This window comes from Saccopteryx bilineata, chromosome 8, assembly GCF_036850765.1.
Source record: "Saccopteryx bilineata isolate mSacBil1 chromosome 8, mSacBil1_pri_phased_curated, whole genome shotgun sequence".
NCBI classification, from domain to species: domain Eukaryota; kingdom Metazoa; phylum Chordata; class Mammalia; order Chiroptera; family Emballonuridae; genus Saccopteryx; species Saccopteryx bilineata.
In genome coordinates, this window is record NC_089497.1 from 8,381,025 (window position 1) to 8,401,285 (window position 20,261).

At 46.9% G+C, this 20,261-nt stretch overlaps 1 protein-coding gene across 5 annotated transcripts in view; it reads right to left on the minus strand.

Annotated features, from left to right (window-relative positions):
• Positions 1 to 857: 857 nt before the first annotated feature.
• The window catches only part of TM4SF18 (transmembrane 4 L six family member 18), a 36,918-nt gene continuing 17,514 nt past the window's right edge, over positions 858 to 20,261 (minus strand). Inside the window, exons 1-6 of one of the 5 annotated variants that reach the window (XM_066241584.1) lie at positions 18,766 to 18,906; positions 18,385 to 18,578; positions 14,279 to 14,368; positions 8,846 to 8,988; positions 4,239 to 4,419; positions 858 to 3,061 (exon numbers count right to left, since the gene is read on the minus strand). In XM_066241584.1, the coding sequence (XP_066097681.1) occupies positions 3,047 to 3,061; positions 4,239 to 4,419; positions 8,846 to 8,988; positions 14,279 to 14,368; positions 18,385 to 18,561 (606 nt within the window). In that variant the 5' untranslated portion in view covers positions 18,562 to 18,578; positions 18,766 to 18,906 and the 3' untranslated portion in view covers positions 858 to 3,046. Of the gene's footprint in view, positions 3,062 to 4,238; positions 4,420 to 8,845; positions 8,989 to 14,278; positions 14,369 to 18,384; positions 18,907 to 20,261 lie in introns of those variants that run through there. The other 4 variants (XM_066241582.1, XM_066241585.1, XM_066241587.1 and 1 more) reach the window with 4 other exon arrangements.

Genomic DNA, 20,261 nt, shown 5'->3' on the forward strand with positions numbered 1-20,261 from the left:
AAGGCACATATGAGAAAGCAATCAATGAACAACTAATGTGTCACAACAGCACGAAAAACTGATGATTGATGCTTCTCATCTCTCTCCGTTCCTGTCTGTCTGACCTATCTATCCCTCTCTCTCTGTCTCCGTAAAAAAATAATAATAATAATAAAATTTAAAAAAATTAAAAAAAAATGACCAGAGTCCCTCTGTTACATCCGTCTAAGACTCACTCTTGGCCCTGGCCGGTTGGCTCAGCGGTAGAGCGTCGGCCTGGCGTGTGGGGGACCCGGGTTCGATTCCCGGCCAGGGCACATAGGAGAAGCGCCCATTTGCTTCTCCACCCCCACCCCCTCCTTCCTCTCTGTCTCTCTCTTCCCCTCCCGCAGCCAAGGCTCCATTGGTGCAAAGATGGCCCGGGCGCTGGGGTTGGCTCCTTGGCCTCTGCCCCAGGCGCTAGAGTGGCTCTGGTCACGGCAAAGCAATGTCCCGGAGGGGCAGAGCATCGCCACCTGGTGGGCAGAGCGTGGCCCCTGGTGGGCGTGCCGGGTGGATCCCGGTCAGGTGCATGCGGGAGTCTGTCTGACTGTCTCTCCCCGTTTCCAGCTTCAGAAAAATACAAAAAAAAAAAAAAAAAAAGACTCACTCTTGACGCTTGTCTCGGTCACATGATACATTTATCCGTCCCACCCTTAAGGCCGGTCCATGAAAATATTTTCTGACATTAAACTGGCCCATGGCTCAAAAACGGTTGGGGACCACTGGATTAGAGCATCCTCCCGCTATGCCACGGCTGCTGGTTTGATCCTCGGTCGGGGCACATACAACAATCAACCAATGAGTACAGAAATAAGTGGAATAACAAATTGATGTTTCTCGTTCTCTCTCTAAAATCAATAAAAAGAAACAAGATTAGAGGATAATTGTCTTTAAAATATTTATTCCTTCTAATTATATTCAAGTAATACATTTTCAAAGGAAGATTTTAAAATACAGAACAATGTAAAGAAATATATTCCATAATCTCATCATTCAGTGATAATTATTATCAACATTTAAGTATTTTTTTCAGTCTTTTTCCTGTGTATCTGAAGATTCGTACATGTCTACTTGTAATTATACGGTTGTTTGAAAAGCTAGGGCTCAGACTGCACATAAAAATCTGTATGGAGCTCTTTTAATTAAAGTTGCATCATTGGCATATTCTCTTTCAATACTGACTTTTGAGTGGTTGTGTTAAATTTCATTCAGTGACAGATATACTGTATTACCTTTGACTGGGCCCCTGTTTTTCGGTAATGTTTCCAGTTCTGTGGTGGGGTCGTTCAGCAGATACCTCCCCACGGCCCACTCTAGATAAGGTACCACGTTGAACTCAAACACGGCTGAGACGGTCTAAATGTGTCTGACAAACCAATTCAAACTCTCACCCAGGAATGACTACCAGTCCGGTCCGGACAATGTTTGACCCTGGGCTAAGAGGCTGCGGGGGGTCAGCTGGCTGCCTGTGGCTTGAGCGCCCGTCTCGGCTGTGCCGGCTGGGTCCAGGGCAGGGGGGTCAGGTGGTACCCAGCGTGGCCTGCTCTCCAGAGGCTCACTTCAGCAAAGGCCGTGGGCGGGGCAGCTTCTCTTGAAGAAGGCAGTAGGCTGAGCGGGCAGCACAGAAAGAGGCGTCCTCCAGACCGCTGGTTACCACTGCTCAGGTTTGGCACGGGGTCGCTGACGTGCTGGCTCAGCATTGTCGACAGCGCCCACGGAGGAGAGTGGTGGGGAAGGGTCTGAAGTGTTGAGGCCCGTGGGTTTCTGATGGAGACAGGTGCTCAGTCGGGCAGCCACGAGGAGCAGAAGGGCTTGGTTTGAATAGCCAACACTGAGGGGTTACTATGCCCATTTTGTGCTGGGCCTCGTGGGTGATGGGAAAATATCAGACATGGCTGCTGTTCTCAGGGAGGTCTTGGTAAGTGTAGGTAGAAGAATTATCAGTGTTTAGGTAGAATTATCAATGTATTGCTTAATACAGTCTAAAAAAAACAATAAATAAAGGTAGTGATAACTCACCAGGACAATTATCAACGGGTCAGTGGTCACTTTCTCTAACCCACTGACCATGTCCTCAACTGCTGTCCCTTGTAGCCCACCACACCCATCACCAGGAGTAAGAACATAATGCCAAGGGCTCAGTTAGGTTCTATAAATATACCTAAGACTTTTTTTGGCTTATCTATTTTACTACTTTTTTCGTTGATCATTAATTAAAGTGTTATTCTGTAACATTTAGTGGCCCTCAATGTTGAAAAAGCATAAGCTTTTTTACAGGTTAGAAAAACAGAAAAAAAATTTTAATAGTAAAACGAGTTATTAAAAAGTATTTTGACAGTAAAATATAATAAACCTTGGAAAATATCAAAAAGTAGGAAGAAGAGTCACCTATAACCTAAATTCAACCACAGTTGACATTTTTGTGTAAACCCTTCTAGACTTAGTTTTTCATCTTATGTTTTGAGTATTTGGTGTTTTGTTTGTTCTGGCTGGTTATGCCTGTACTATAAACATAAGTATGCTTTTTCACATAGCACTATTCATAATAATTCCAACATCATTTGTCATGACCATATAATATTACAACTCATGGAATACTCTTTATTTAATCTTTCCCCTGAACTTCAAATTTTTGGTTGATATTTCTAATTTTCCAGAATATTATATAATGCGGAAAGGTATGCATTTGCATAAATTTGAATCTTTTAAAGTTTATTTCTTTCCATAGTATATTTTATTAGAAAGGGACTTGTTTTATCAAAGTATATAAAAACATTTCTAGAGATCTTGACACATCCTGCTTAGAAAAAAAATTCACACATATTTTGACACCTATCACTTAGGAAAAAAGTTCTTAATAAAAGTGTGGTATAAACTTGCACATGCAGTGAGGGCTGTAAACTTCACAACGGGGTACAATAAACAGCAACCGGAGAAAAAGGCCTTTGACTACTGCCCTCAAGTCTAAATATGAAACTTAGGGAAACGATGAAGACTTGATAACGGAAAACATTCTTGTCCTGATTCAGATGATTCCAGGCTATAAAAAACAAAAAGAAAAGAAAAACCAGAGTGAGTAAAGTAATAAATTTGACTTGATTAGTGACAAGTTTCGGTAGTAACCGAAACTTATAGTTCATATTTAAAACATAATGGACTAGGAAAATATCTAGTTGAAACTACTAGGAAAGGAATGATCTAATACTTGTTGTTAAAGAAGACACAGGATATCTCATTCATGATTTCTCTCTACTCTGGACTTGCTGGATGGGTTTAGCAGTTTCAGCCATAACTAGATGAACATTAATATTTTAGCAGTTGACACAGAAAGTTCAAACAGATAAAGACAGATTCCACTTCTTAGGAACCACTCTTATTGACTCAGTATAAAAGATTATTAACTGAATGAAACAGCACTCTAAATAGGATAAGGTTGTGAGCCATTGATTTCATGAACAGGAAAATTCTCAACAAATGCATATATTCACTGGAGTTTTGGGTTATATCTACACAGAACACTGAAATGTTCCTTGTTGAAAACACAGGGCAGTTTTCCTCAGACCCCTGGTCAGCAAACTGCGGCCCCTTGAGTGTGGCTCTTCCACAAAATACCACGTGTGGGCGCTACCTCAATACGGAATGTACCTACCTATATACTTTAGGTTTAAAAAATTTGGCTTTCAAAAGAAATTTCAATCGTTGTACTGTTGATATTTGGTTCTATTAACTAATGAGTTTGCCGACCACTGCCTCAGACAACACAGAATGCAGACATGACTATTCCATTGATTCAATCCATCTAGATAAACCAACACACACATCGGAATATTGGGAAAACTAGAGATATTCGAAGTTGAGTCAAGATGAGGGCCATGGCCTGACCTGTGGTGGCACAGTGGATAAAGCGTCGACCTGGAAATGCTGAGGTCGCCAGTTCAAAACCCTGGGTTTGCCTGGTCAAGGCACATATGGGAGTTGATGCTTCCAGCTCCTCCCCCCTGTCTCTCTCTCCTCTCTCTGTCTCCCTTTCTCTCTCCTCTCTAAAATGAATAAATAAAAATAAATAAATAAATAAAAAGATGAGGGCCATAGAGATAGACAGGAAGTGATGGAATTCGAAAAGCCTTTGAACAAAACCCATTGAATCCCGACGGGGGCAGTGGTGGTGGTGGGGCGGTAAGACTGCGGGGGTGCGGGTGTCAGCCGGGGTCTGTTACCTGGATAATGACTGAGTAGGTGCCACACAGTATCCCGGATAACTGAACGGCTACTCTGATGAGGCAGACAAGCACCTGAAGCCCACTGAGCGCTATGAGAATGGAAAACAAGATGATGTTCCACTCCACCACATAAGCAGGTTCCAGGCACTGAACCCAGAGGCTGGAGTCTGTCAGGAACCTGGGAGAGAGGAAGGAAATGGTCAGTAAGACCCAACCAGGCCAGGCCTGCATTCTTGGTCTAAGGAAGAAGGCAATAGTTCTATGGGACACTAATATAGATGATTAAAATACATGATATCACTGACTATGAATTCATATATATTTTTAAAAATCACTCAGTATATGTATTGGACACGTAGCGTCTATAGCCCTGGGCGCTGCTTATGGTGCCTGCCTCAGAGACAATTCTAATTCCATTAGCAAGCAGGGCTCTTTACTGAAGAATTCCACCGCAGGGAAAGGCAGCGGAGGTCAATACCAAGAGTGGTCAGGACTGCCCACTCTCTGGGAGTCCAGAAATTAGCCTGGGCTGCCAGGGACAAGGCTGAGCTTGGGCTGGGTAGAAAATCCCACAGGTGGCAAAATAACAAAGAGAAATTCCACTGGCATTCCTAGACTCTTCAGGACAGCGGTTCTCACACTTGAGCGGACGTCAGGGTTGGGTGGGGGGCTGGTGAAAATGCAGATTGCTCAGCCCCACCGGGGTTTTGACTGAGAAGCTGTGGATGCAGCTCGAGACTCAGCATTTCTACGTTCGGCGCTGGTGCTGATGCCGCCCGTCTGCGGGTCACGGTGTGCGGAGCGCTGCTTTCGAGCAGCGCGGTCTGCAGCTCTTAGGAAGGTTTAGAAGATGGTGAGGTGGGGACACAAAGGACCAAGAGAGCTGATCGGCCTCATTTAGCACGGAGCTGTGAGACCTCAGCGACTTCTGGGGTAGCTGTAAGAGCTGATCAGCCTCATTCAGCACGGTGCTGTGAGACTTCAGGGACTTCCGGGGTAGCTGGAAGAGCTGATCGGCCTCATTTAGCACGGAGCTGTGAGACTTCAGGGACTTCCGGGGTAGCTGGAAGAGCTGATCGGCCTCGTTCAGCACGGAGCTGTGCGACCTCAGCGACTTCCGGGGTAGCTGTAAGAGCTGATCGGCCTCGTTCAGCACGGAGCTGTGCGACCTCAGCGACTTCCGGGGTAGCTGTAAGAGCTGATCGGCCTCGTTCAGCACGGAGCTGTGCGACCTCAGCGACTTCCGGGGTAGCTGGAAGAGTTGATCGGCCTCGTTCAGCACGGAGCTGTGCGACCTCAGCGACTTCCGGGGTAGCTGGAAGAGCTGATCGGCCTCGTTCAGCACGGAGCTGTGCGACCTCAGCGACTTCCGGGGTAGCTGGAAGAGCTGATCGGCCTCGTTCAGCACGGAGCTGTGCGACCTCAGCGACTTCCGGGGTAGCTGGAAGAGCTGATCGGCCTCGTTCAGCACGGAGCTGTGCGACCTCAGCGACTTCCGGGGTAGCTGGAAGAGCTGATCGGCCTCGTTCAGCACGGAGCTGTGAGACCTCAGCGACTTCCGGGGTAGCTGTAAGAGCTGATCGGCCTCGTTCAGCATGGAGCTGTGCGACCTCAGCGACTTCCGGGGTAGCTGTAAGAGCTGATTGGCCTCATTCAGCACGGAGCTGTGCGACCTCAGCGACTTCCGGGGTAGCTGTAAAAGCTGATCTGCCTCGTTTAGCACGGAGCTGTGAGACCTCAGCGACTTCCGGGGTAGCTGTAAGAGCTGATCGGCCTCGTTCAGCACGGAGCTGTGCGACCTCAGTGACTTCCGGGGTAGCTGTAAGAGCTGATTGACCTCGTTCAGCACGGAGCTGTGCGACCTCAGCGACTTCCGGGGTAGCTGTAAGAGCTGATCTGCCTCGTTTAGCACGGAGCTGTGAGACCTCAGCGACTTCCGGGGTAGCTGGAAGAGCTGATCGGCCTCGTTCAGCACGGAGCTGTGCGACCTCAGTGACTTCCGGGGTAGCTGTAAGAGCTGATCGGCCTCGTTCAGCACGGAGCTGTGCGACCTCAGTGACTTCCGGGGTAGCTGGAAGAGCTGATCGGCCTCGTTCAGCACGGAGGTGTGAGACCTCAGCGACTTCCGGGGTAGCTGGAAGAGCTGATCTGCCTCGTTTAGCACGGAGCTGTGAGACCTCAGCGACTTCCGGGGTAGCTGGAAGAGCTGATCGGCCTCGTTCAGCACGGAGCTGTGCGACCTCAGTGACTTCCGGGGTAGCTGTAAGAGCTGATCGGCCTCGTTCAGCACGGAGCTGTGCGACCTCAGTGACTTCCGGGGTAGCTGGAAGAGCTGATCGGCCTCGTTCAGCACGGAGCTGTGAGACCTCAGCGACTTCCGGGGTAGCTGGAAGAGCTGATCGGCCTCGTTCAGCACGGAGCTGTGCGACCTCAGCGACTTCCGGGGTAGCTGGAAGAGCTGATTGGCCTCGTTCAGCATGGAGCTGTGTGACCTCAGCGACTTCCGGGGTAGCTGTAAGAGCTGATTGGCCTCGTTCAGCATGGAGCTGTGCGACCTCAGCGACTTCCGGGGTAGCGTCACAGCCACACTGAGGAGACTGCACTGACTCCCGCTCGCTTCCCGGTCTGCCGGGACCATCACCACGTCGACCGGTGATGTTCTCTCTCCGCGCAACCAAATCAAAATGGAAAACTGGTCTCCCCCCAAACAAGTCCTCCGAACAAAATCAATCAAACCTGTTTACAGGGCAGAATTCTCTGTAGCTATCTTGTCAATACTAAGATGAATTTTCTTAAAACAGCAGTTCAGGTGAAGTGCCAGCCAGGTGGCCCTGCGTACGAACGTCTGTGGCAGGAAGGGACGAATTCTGCGTTCTGGTGGCTGCTGCCAGCGCCATGACCTCTCTCTCCTCTTTGCCTTTCTCTCTCCCTTCCTTTAACTCTCTCCGACTCCCTATGCTGCAGGACACTCAGAGGCACTCCGGGAATCTCTTGGTATTGCCAATGGCCCTTAGGTCTCAACTGGTGAAGAGCATCGGCTATGAAGCCAAAACTCCCAGATCTGCAGGACCGTGGACAGGGGACTTGACATCCCTGACCTCCAGAGTCTTCTCTGGTCAACGAGCTTCCCCTGACGAACCCTGACGTTACTGTGACTGTTCGTTGAGTTCTGTGAAAACGCTTTGGAACCTATAAAGCACAAAAGAGACCTAACGTCCCTTACACTCCTAACTCAGTCTCTGCCACCAGGAAGTTCATCTCTTTAAAAATCCTTCGTCCCGACTAGGACGTGGGCTGCACGGATCATCCAGCACTGGAGAGCCAGATGACTGGCGCGGTTTCTGCTGTTCTTCCAGACTGTGGGCTCTTTATTCTCGTAAACCACAGAGAGTCACACGTGCGCCAGCAGGATCGGCAAGGAGTAGAACCTGGAAACCGGTGAGTGCAGACACCCAGGGCGGCTTTCAAGAAGGAACTTCCGGTGAGGCCTGTGGGCAGCGCGAGATTCTCCCATTGAGAGAGAGGCTTCTTTGGTCTCGGAGTGGGAAAAAGTTCAGGGGCTAGTGGCATAAAAGAAAGGATATTCTGCACCCGGTGGGACTTTCTATCTCCGGATCCCCATTTCGGAAGCCCTTCAGTCCCACAGGGCTGCCTCCTCCAGGTGCTCGGGAGCCCTGGGGCTGTTCCCCGGTTCCCCTGACTGGAGGGAGAGCCCTGGCCGTAGCTCCTTGCGGAATGTCCACATTCAAGGTCCAGGTGACCGTGGAAGACCACAACAGATGTGGCTCTTGAACAAGAAAGTCCGTCAGAGGGAGTGGAGAAGGGCAGGTAACTTCCCCAGGGGATGGGACAGACACCCCCTCATTTTATTCCGTTAGAATTCTGGGCACAGGTCGGGACAGGGGAGCAGCAATGCCCTCTCCCGTGTCCCTGTCTGGGCCCTGCGGCCTTTGGAGCCGCCTCTGCGGAAGCTGGGAGCAGGCAGCCCGGCACGATGCCAGCGCAAGGCGCTCTGCGACCCAGGGTGGGGCCCCTCAACACCTGGCTGCACAACCATCCAGGCTCTGGAGCAGCCTTTGAGCCCCTGTGCTCCTGGCGTCTTCTACAAGCTCCCACGCCGAGACGTGCCGCTGGATCTCAGACCACACTCTGCGACTCACCTTTCCTGGCCCCATCTCCGCGCAGCCCCTGCTGGGACCGCCCCGGGTGGCATCGTCCAAAGGCACTGTGATGCTCTCTCAGCTGAGCCCCATTAGGTCTGTAACATGCTACATGTCCAACCGGGCCACAGAACAGGACCAACTTCCCAGGACCACCCGAGTCCCAGGCTCCAGAAGCCGCCAGGCCACAATGACCATGACGCCCTCTTGTCAAGTACGGGAGAAACACCACCTTCATCTGGATCTCTCCAGGACGGTCTCAGCACAGCGAATGCACACGGCATTCAAAGATTCGAAAGAAAAAGTCATATTGGTCTGGAGATTCATAAATGAACAGGAAGAGGCTGTGCTACAGTAGCTGTCTGGAACCTCAAAGTGATCGCAGAAAATAAGCCTGAAGTCAGGCATTTCTTGACCTTCTTGATTTGGGGAGCTATTCCTTACCGTCCTGCGGTGCCTTCAAAGGCGTATTCCCAGCCATTAACGGTGTGGCAGTACGGGCCTTGGACAAGGCCCAGAGCCGATATAACCAGGCAGTATCCAGAGAAAGCGATCCCAAGGGCAGAAAAGATAATTGACAGCAGTGTCTAAATTAAACACAGAAGAAGGAGATTAGTGCCACAGACTGAGACAAGGGGATATTGTGGGTAAATGATCAGACAGGGACCTTCCCCTACTCATCCAAGCCTACCCTATATAACACCAGATGTCCAGATACAAATGAAAGCAGTTCATCCAAACCCACTTGATCTTTAAAATAAGTTATTATTTTTGTTTTTGTTTTTGTTTTTTAAGTGAGAGGAGGGGAAATAGAGAGACAGACTCCTGCATGTGCCCAACTAGGATGCACTGTCTGGGGCCAATATTCAAATCAACTGAGCTATCCTCAGCACCTGGGGCTGATGCACTCAGACCAGCCAGCTATACTCAGCGCCTGGGGCCAATGCACTCAAACCAATCTAGCCATAGCTGTGGGAGGGGAAGAGAGAGAAAGAGAAAGGGGGGGGGGAGTGGAGAAGCAGATGGTTGCTTCTCATGTGTGCCCTGACCGGGGATCAAACACAGAAGGTCCACATGCTGGGCCGATGTTCTACCAGGGCCACTGTGTCTTTCTGTATTATAGAAGGCTTGTAGATATTCTAATTCAATGTGTTATAATTCATAACTTTTATTATTCTTTTAGATGCTGAGATGGTCCAAATAGGGCCAGTGAAAACATCTATTCACAGTCAATTCTTGTGCCCTTTGACATGTCCTTGTTCTTTGAACACTGTCTTGCTTTCTGTCACAGACATCCCAAGTGTATCTTGAATTTATGTTGCCCTAACCTGGAATAACGTCTTTTTTCTGACAAGTCATATAGCTGGTTTTTTGAGCAAGGATGTGATATAAATCAATACATGATTTTGGAAGATTTCTTTAACAGTGATGTCATGCCAGCTGGAAATGAGAGAGCTCAGGAGTAAGGATTCAATGTGGAGACAACTTCAAGTTCAAGTGACAAAGACATGCACTGAAGAAAAAGCATTATTCACAGTGGCCAAGACATAGAAACAACCCAAGTGTCCCTCGATAGGGGACTGGATAAAGAAGATGTGGTACACACACACACACACACACACACACACACACATACACACACCCAATGGAATCCTACTCAGCCGTAAGAAATGATGACATAGTGACATTTACAACAACATGGATGGACCTTGAGAACATTATACTGAGTGAAATAAGTAAATCAGAAAAAACTAAGAACTGTATTATTTCACACATAGGTGGGATATAAAACTGAAACTCATAGAAATAGACAACAGTATGGTGGTTACCAGAGAGACAGTGGTAGAGGGTAAGCAGAGGGGGCCAAATTTATGGTGATGGAAGATGGTTTGATTTTGAGTAGTGGGAATACAATGCACTCTACAGGTCATGTATCATAGAAATGTACACTTGAAATCTATATAATCCTATTAACCAATGTCACCCTAATAAATTTAAAATAAAAATAAACAAATCAGAGAAATGAAAAAATAAATAAAAACTAATCTGAGTTATAAAAAGCTCCAGCAGGCCCTGGCTGGTTGGCTCAGCGGTAGAGCATCGTCGCAGCATGTGGAAGTCCCAGGTTCAATTCCTGGCCAAGGCACACAGGAGAAGCACCCATCTACTTTTCTACCCTTCCCCCTCTCCTTCCGCTTTCTCTCTATCTCTCTTCCCCTCCATAGCCAAGGTTCCAATGGAGCAAAGTTAGTCCGGGTGCTGAGGACGGTTCCATGGCCTCCACCTCAGGTGCTAGAATGCCTCAGGTTGCAGTGGAGCAATGCCCCAGATGGGCAGAGCACTGCCCCCTTGTGGGCATGCTGGGTAGGTCCCAGTCAGGCACATGCAGGAGTCTCTCTGCCTCCCCGCTTCTCACTTCAGAAAAATACAAACAAACAAACACACAAACAAAAAGTTCCAGCAAAGCACACTTGAAAGAGCCTATATGGTCATCACTATTCTTGATGCACTTACATAGAAAACTAGGCCATGTTTAATGAAACCAGACTTATTTTGCGAAGAAATGAGTATTACTTTGAGTATCTCTGATACAAATGGTTGTGACTATAAATACACATACATATGTTTTAGTAGAAAACTATGACACTCTCTTGTGGAGATCAGATTCTGGCCCTGCTGATTGTGAGGTTTGGTTATCAACCTGTAAACTAGACTGGACCCTAAGTTTTTATCATTTCCTCCAATATCTGACTATAACTTCCCAAATTCATGTTCTCCATTTTCTACCCTCCTCTAACTCTAAATCATCGAGAACTACTACTGCCCTTTCCTGGGGCCCCTGCAAGCTATAGCTGGACAGCTTGATACACGCTTCAGAGAAAGCAGCAAAAAGCTCGTGTTTAGACAATGTTCATGCTGGTTGTTGTCCAGCTACTGTACTCAGTACGCTTACCACAACACCTGATAACATCCCCGGGGACATTCAACGACAGACCAGGAGGCTCAGTCAGAGAACCACTGTCTGCCCTTATTCTAACCTACGCTGCTCGGAGCCCAGCGTGTAGAAGTCCTCTTAACTGACTGTCCTCTGGACTTAAAAGCAGAGGTCACAGTCTGTTCTAACTATTAGCCTTTGCTTTTCCATAGAAATGCCCCAGACTGAGGCCCTGCTTCAGTGGGCTATGGGACAGTCTCCTAACTCAGTCTGCGGACTGTGAGACTGCTTGGGGGAAGTCTCAGATGGGGTTCAGAAAATGCTATCCCCCAAACATGGCACCTTGGAAAACTGAATATGTTAAGCTTAAAGAAGTGTGAGAAAGTGGCAGAAGCAGGAAGGTCATTCTGACCAAACAGCCCGCCCGGCCTTGTTTCCCCGGGACCGGTCAGAGAACTCCCTGTGGAAGGCCCCCTCCCTGCGCCAGGAGGAAGGAAGCCGTTCATATCACAGAGACAAGGAATTGGGGCTGAGAAATCTGTAAATCTGTGTAAACAAACCTATGACACTGACCCTCCTCTTCCCAGTTACTTCTGCTCTGCCCATTCTTCACATATCTGTTTCTTTATCTAAAAAAGTGTTAAAACTGGATGCTCGGGCTACTTCTGGTCCTTAGTCTCTCCTGAAAACTAGCATGCACGTGCATAGAGCTAATAAAATGTGTGTGGCTTTTCTCCTGTCAGTTTATCTTCTGTCAGTCTAATGTTTCAGATCCAGCCGGGGACCCCCAAGAAGGTCAAAGTGAACCTTCCCCTAAAAAGTGAATCTTGCCCTGGCCGGTTGGCTCAGTGGTAGAGCGTCGGCCTGGCGTGCAGGAGTTACAGGTTCGATTCCCGGCCAGGGCACACAGGAGAAGCGCCCATCTGCTTCTCCACCCCTCCCCCTCTCCTTCCTCTCTGTCTCTCTCTTCCCCTCCCGCAGCCAAGGCTCCATTGGAGCAAAGTTGGCCCGGGCGGTGGGGATGGCTCCTTGGCTGCTGCCCCAGGCGCTAGAGTGGCTCTGGTCGCAACAGAGCGACGCCCCAGATGGGCAGAGCATTGCCCTCTGGTGGGCATGCCGGGTGGATCCTGGTCGGGCGCATGCGGGAGTCTGTCTGACTGCCTCCCCGTTTCCAACTTCAGAAAAATAACAACAACAACAAAAAAAAAGTGAATCTTGGGGGACAATGTCCATCTGGAGCTTTAGAAGTTACTACCGGGACAGACTCCAGTCCGGCCTGCAAGGTGCGCTTTAGTTCATTTAAATGAGAATTCGTTGCCAGCATTTTATAGTTGAGAGGTTTTAGAGAAAAACTCATTTTCTACTTTTTACTGAACACAGAATTCTTGCCTGGTTTTGTCACGGTGAGAACTGGCTGGACCCGGGCAGCAGCTCTCGTCCTTAAACGGAAATTTTGCTGTCACGCTGACCAGGCTGACTTCTTTCGTTTCCGTCAGATATTGGGCTCCTGGGGACGTCTGAGATGGGACTTCGATTTCAGAGCCTGCCCTGATGGGCCAAGCAGGGCATTGGGGAACCCTCTCTTCCTTCCTCCTGTCCGGCCCACTGAGACTGCGGTCATCTCATTCAGTCCTGACTCTAGGACCCCTTCAGACGCTAGCCTATGGCTGGCATCCGTTTGGGCTGAGCGTGCCAACACTGCGTTAAGTCAAGTCGCGCACATTGATTTTTATTGGCACATACATTTGTTTTCTAGAACTCTCCTGAGCTTCATAGCTTAAATTCACCTGAATCCATTACTTCACCTAGGCAATTTAAAAATCTTTTTTCTAAGTACACTACCAGCGGCTACTGGGGGATATCTGAGTCAGCTGGTTAAGAAAACATACACGTGTGCGCGCGCGTATTTAAATTTTTCAATTTTTCACCAAGGGCACAGTGTAAAATAAAGCAATGAATTTAATCTCCCAAAGGCATTAAAGAAACATCTTGGCTGCACCTCAGACCAAGTAAGTCGGGCCTCTGGGGGTGGGATTCCGACTCCAAACTCTTATGGCTGTGATGGACAGCTAAGGCGGGGGACTCCGCTGCAGAGCCTGCCTGCCGGGCCTCTGGGAGCGCCCTCCCAGCTCCCAGACCACACGCTCTCTCTGAACCCCAGGCGACGCGCCTATGAAACCGGAGTGAGCATGATCTGATTCCCTGGCTACATACCAAAGAACCACAAAGTGCTGTGAATGAGCAGTGATCATGAGGAAGAGGAGAAAGAACACTGGTGGAAATGGAGCAGCCCAGCTCACGCCGGTTCAGCACAGGCTTCACGAATTTGGGCCTATTATTCTCTCGATTCTGTTTAAATTATTTTTAAAGTTCCCATCCAAATGTACATTGCCCATACCCAACAACAAGGATGAATCCAAAATCATTACGCTGAAGGAAAGAAAGAAGCCAATACGAAAGACAAGTACTATATGATCCTGTTGATACAAAATATAAATCCATCTATAATAAAAGATTAGTCTTTTGGGTGTGATGAAAATGTTCTAGATCTTGATTGCGATGGTGGTTTCATGGGCATATTCACCATCAAAACTCATGGAATTGTATTATTTTAATGGATGTCATGCCTTACATGTAAATTAGTCTGCAATAAAGTTGTTAAGAAGAAAAAAAAAAATGACTCGAAGAGACCCAGTTAGAAAAAGGTGGTATTATTTGCTGATTTCATGTACCTTTAAATCCCGAATTTCTGGAAGACCATCGGCAGAACGAGGACTGCAAACAAAATGGGAGATTATTTTTGGAGTGAACTCTTGGGCTCGATACTAAAAGGATCATGGTGAGGGCAGCCTAGTGTTCAAAAATGTTGTGTGTGTGTTTCTGAGTGAGAGGAAAGAACGCCAGAGCCCACGGCACCATCTGCACGAAACCGGGGCTCTTACCACGTATCTTCTGCTGCAGTTTTCACTCTGACAACACGCGGAGCTGTTCTCGCCTTCCAGGACCAGGAGAGCGGCCGCGACCACAAGCATCTACGGCAGGGAAGAGAACAGCGTCAGAGACGGGCAAGTCATGACCGCTGTAGAGTCATTCGGAGCACAGATTCTGGGTCGGGGAGATCTGGGTTCGAATCCTAGTTCTGCATTATTTCTAACTGTAAACTCGAGAGTCCTTCCTTATACAATGGTGTTATTAGGGCATTAGAAGGTAACGTGTGTAACATTCTGACCGGCGTGTTTGATTCACGGTAAGTGAGTAAGAAATGTTAGCTCTTGTCATCATGGAGGATCAGTCATCAAAAGCTAGCAATTAAAGCAGAGTGAATGGTGTGGGCGTTGGGAACGCCACCTGGCAGCAAACCTGAGTGTCCCACTCACCTGGTTGTAAAAAAACAGGAAAACGCTTCCCAGACTGCAGTTTGCCAGCCCCTCTGAGCTGGCTGGGATTGGAGGTGCGGGGCACGGGGAAGCTGAAACGACAGCTTTTCTTTTCCCCTTAATTTTAAGGAAACGTGTTGTGCTATATCTGAATAAGTACAGAATACAGGCATACCTTGGAGATATCACAGGTTCCGTTCCAGACCACCACAGTAAAGCAACTATCACAGTAAAGCGTGTCTCAAATTTTTGGTTTCCCAGTGCATATAAAAATTAGGTTCAAGGTCCTGGCCGGTTGGCTCAGCGGTAGAGCGTCGGCCTAGCGTGCGGAGGACCCGGGTTCGATTCCCGGCCAGGGCACACAGGAGAAGCGCCCATTTACTTCTCCACCCCTCCGCCGCGCCTTCCTCTCTGTCTCTCTCTTCCCCTCCCGCAGCCAAGGCTCCACTGGAGCAAAAATGGCCCAGGCGCTGGGGATGGCTCTGTGGCCTCTGCCTCAGGCGCTGGAGTGGCTCTGGTCGCAACATGGCGACGCCCAGGATGGGCAGAGCATCGCCCCCTGGTGGGCAGAGCGTCGCCCCATGGTGGGCGTGTCGGGTGGATCCTGGTCGGGCGCATGCGGGAGTCTGTCTGACTGTCTCTCCCTGTTTCCAGCTTCAGAAAAATGCAAAAAAAAAAAAAAAAAAATTAGGTTCACACTGTTCTGTAGTATATTAAGAACGCATAGCATAATGTCTATCTAAAAATACAATTTGTATACCTTAATTAAAAACCTTATTTTTTTGATTATGCATTTATTTATATTCTTTTCTTTAATTGATTTTAATTTATTGTGTTTACATAGATTTTAGTGTCCCCCGGAATGCATCCTCCCTCTGTGTTCCTCTCAACACCCCCTTGCCCCCTCTTCCCAACACCCTCCCTACTTCCCTCCAGGATGTGCTTTTCTGCTCTCTATAACGCTGTGTCATGTGTATATAATTTCACCAATCTCTTCCCCTTCTCTGATCCCATCCTCTCATCCCCTTTCCCTCTGTCCACTTTCCCTCTGGTCCCTTTGGTCCCGCCTCTGTCTCTATTCTGCTGAAACGACAGCGACAGCATTTAATTCAAAAGTAAAGTAAGTCAATCTCTGCCCCCACCCCCGCCCCCAGCAGTCAAGTCATCTGAGGGTCACATTTCCCAGAGTGGCTTGTCTGTCTGCAGCAAGGAATCAATGTGCTCTGCTTCCTTTTATTTATTTTTTATTTATTTATTTGTTTCTTAGGCAAAGGGTTGTGTTTATTTTGGAAAAACATGAATTTCTTGGTTTTTATAATTCCTGGTTGGGGCGGGTATGGAGCACGAATTGCTTCTGGCAAATTCTCCACCTGTCCTTCACTCCCGGTTTCCGAATCTCGAATCTTGAAGCTAAGTTCATTGTTGTTTGACTGTTTGTAGTCAGCATTTTCAGTTCCCAAATTCCTTCCGTCTTTATTTATTTATCCATCAATTTAATTATTTATCTCTATGCTTGTCTTTTCTCTTAAAAGGATTTGATGTAGTAACAATATTTTTCAAAACAAAAAAAATCTTAGGCAACGGAACATAGAAAAGAGGTTTTCTCCCGTTTTAAATTTCATATGAATGTCAGCTGAAGAGTCCTTTTTCCTCCCCTCTCAACACCCTTAGTTATCACAGACTCTCTTGGATGTTAACCCCACCATGCTTTGCAACTCTTCTATGTACTACAATCACCTATTGAGGGAAACAATGAGATAAGGCACAGTAAACCAGATACAGTAACCAGCTTCATTATAATATTGGATAAGATCATTAGACCTGGCCCTAGAGTCCTGTAGCAAAGGAGAAACACAGGCACAGCCCATGTTAAAAGAGAAACTGCTCTCTTTTTTGTTGTTGTAAAATATAACGGCAATACAGAGAGCTCCAAATAAGGGAGGAAAATTAACCATAATGCCATATCAAGTGAATGTATCAGATTGTTTGGCCTCTGCTATGCTAGGATGCTTCCAGTTGTTTACTATTATACATAATGCTGTCACAAACATCTGCGTCTTCATCTCTTTTCTTATTTTGGATTATTTCCTCAGAATGAATTCTCGGATTTCAGATTCCTGACTCAGAAGACAGAGCATTCTCATGGATCTTAATATGTCATTTCAAGATCTTCTCCGAAAGTTTAGACTTATTTATAGAACTGCAACCACTGTCTGTTGTGTCCCTGTCACACACACAGCAGCTTCCATAGCTGGGGATTAATATTCTGTAGTTTACTAACTTCATGTGCAAGGCAGTCACACAATGAAAACCGTTTTTCCAACATAACTATTCAAGAATTATAATAATCAAACACCCACAGAGATGTCGAGATAGCTCAGGATGGATTTTCTCCTAGTGATCGGCGGCACAGTGAGCTGACAGAGCACTGTGTAGTGTTTTTAGCAATGAAGTGACCGGGAAAAGTATCTTTTCCTCTGCGTTGCCGACATGACTTTTTTTTTTTTTTTTTTTTTTTTTTTTTTTTTTTTTTTTGTATTTTTCTGAAGCTGGAAACGGAGAGAGACAGTCAGACAGACTCCCGCATGCGCCCGACCAGGATCCACCTGGCACGCCCACCAGGGGCGAAGCTCTGCCCACCAGGGGGCGATGCTCTGCCCCTCCGGGGCGTAGCTCTGCCGTGACCAGAGCCACTCCAGCGCCTGGGGCAGAGGCCAAGGAGCCATCCCCAGCGCCCGGGCCATCTTTGCTCCAATGGAGCCTCGGCTGCGGGAGGGGAAGAGAGAGACAGAGAGGAAGGAGGGGGTGGGGGTGGAGAAGCAAATGGGCGCTTTTCCACTTATTTTTTTTTTTTTTTTAAGAAAAGTCATGAGGAAAACATCCGTGGATTCTTACTCTGCATAATTTGATTTAGTTTTTAAAAATACTTTCCATTTTTAGGGATATAATGCCACACTATTTAAAAATGATGTGTCTGTCCCCATTCTTCAATAAGTATTTATAATCACAATAGCCACTGGGGACTACTGCATGTCAGTCTTCGTAGAGGGCACGCCATCCATGAGGTCTTACTTAATCCCCACTATTACCTGAAAAGTAAGTCTCATTATTCCCATCTTTCCAAATGAATACACCGAGTAACTTACTCAGGGTCTCACGGCACAAAGGACAGAGCTTAGATTTGAACACGAATTTGTCTGAATCTCCAAATCTCCACCCTTTTTTCATGCTGTCTTAACACCAAGCCAGAGAAACAGTGAGTGCAGGTGGAAACTGTTCTGGACAGGAGCAGCACCACCGGACAGTAAATAACTTGACCTGACACGGAGCTCAGGAGGAGACGCTATTTCCACAGGCCAGAGTCCCACAGGCTGGTGTTAGGATTGATTTCCTGCACTGCCGAAGTCACACACGCGAGCAGCCTTACTGAGTGAGACCCAGAGCTACTCTTCAAGTCCTGAGGGACTACCTGCTTCGCCACCCCACCCCCTCCATTGTCCAAAGCCCAAACCCAGGGTGATTTTGCAGAATCATTTTACCATTATTCATGTTTTTTTTTTAAAGAACAAAGCAATTCTCAGTAAAAACAAGCAAACAAACAACAAAAACAACAACAAAAACTTTACAAAACTGCCTTTTTTGTGATCCCAAGTCTCCAAAGCCACACTTACCATAATCCCTGAGAAACAGATTCCTTCAAAATACCACACGTAGTTGGTGAGCTGATTGCTGGACGCGTAGGAGGTCTGGCCATTTGGGAAGTACAGTAACACGTTCACGGTTATGCTCCAGAGCGCGAGCGGGACCAGCAGGCCACTGAGGCAGCGCCCACACTTCCGGGACCCCATCTCCCTCCGCTCAGAGCCTGCGGGACGAGTTCAAGAGTGGAAAATGACATAAAGCAGGCTTTTCACTCCACCTGCCTTTTTTTCTTTTTCTTCTCTTTTCTTTTTGAAATTGCCTACCACTTTCTGGGTCACAGCTCTTCACTTTCTATTCATCAGGAGCCCCGGACTCAGGACAGCCGCCCACGGTCTCCCCGTGCGAATTACCGGTGGACTCTCTGAGAACAATAGACAGCGATCTGCTGCTGAAGAGCTGACCTGGTCCCCATCCTGTGCCAAAGGAATGCGGTGTTTTTACTGCTTTTAAAATAAGTCATTTTCCTCTGGACGAGACCACTCCAGGCTGAACCTTGAGCCTGCTGGAAGGAGGAAGCAGGGGCTGGGTTTGGCACTGACTGAGTCTGGCAAATGTCATCGAACAGAGGAAAGGGGTGGAAGAGAAAACGACCAAGAGAGCTTATACTAGAGCGTGGTATGTGGTTTGTTTTCTCAAATGTCCTGTCTTTAGAGACCCGTCTTTTACTAAGTGTTCTTTATTGCGGGCGCCCTCCTCACTAAGACATTGTTTAAACTGCAGGGCACACAGAAAAGACAAAGAAAGGGACAGACAGGCTGCTGGTTGAGAGAAACAGGACATCACAGCTGTGGAGTTTATTGTTACAATACCAGGCCAGCCTTCTATCCAAGAGTTCGTGTTTGTTTTCTCTACCTGTCTGAAAAATAATAACAGAAATAAAGAAATAAATTCATCTCTACCTTACTGCTTAGGAAAAGGGAGTGAGAGGAGTTGGGTAGTTTGATTAAGACTTTACATGTAATTACTAAGGGAAAAAGAAAACACAATCAGAAATGAAAGAAAAGTCATCACAGACAACTCAGATACACAAAGGGTTATAGTAGAATACTACGGAAGGCTACATGCCACCAAACTCAACAATCCAGAAGAAATGGATACCTTCCTAGAAATGTAAAATACTCCCAAACTAAATCGTGAAGAATTAGAAAACCTAAACGAACCAGCAAACAGTGAGGAAATTGAAACAACCATTAACCCCTCCCCCCCAGAATAAAAGTCCAGGACCAAATGGCTTCACCAGTGAATTCTATCAAGCATTCAAGAAGATTTGGTACCTATGCTTCTTAAACTCTTCCAAAAAATCGAAGAAGAAGCAATCTTCCTAACACATTTTATTAGACCAACATAACCCTGATGCCAAAACCTGTCAAGGACAAAAAAAAAAAAAAGAAAGCTACAGATCTGATGAATACAGATGCAAAAATCCTAAACACAATACTAACAAACTGAATAGAATGATACATGAAAAAAAAAAAAAAATATATATATATATATATATATATATATATATATATTACATGACCAAGTGGAATTCATTCCAGGAACACAAGGATGGTTCGACATACACAAATCGATCGATGTAATATACCACATTAATAAAAACAAAAGACAAAAATCATATGATCTTTCAATAAATGCAGAAAAGGTGTTCAATAAGATACAACATTTATTTGTTATTAAAATGCTAAAATAATGGCTATAGAAGGAAAGGACCTCAAATAATAGAGACCACATATGACAAACCCTAGCCCAAATCATACTCAGTGGTAAAAAGCGAAAGCTTTTCCTCTGAAATCAGGAACAAGACAAGGCTGCCCACTCTCTCCACTCTCATTTAACTTAGTTC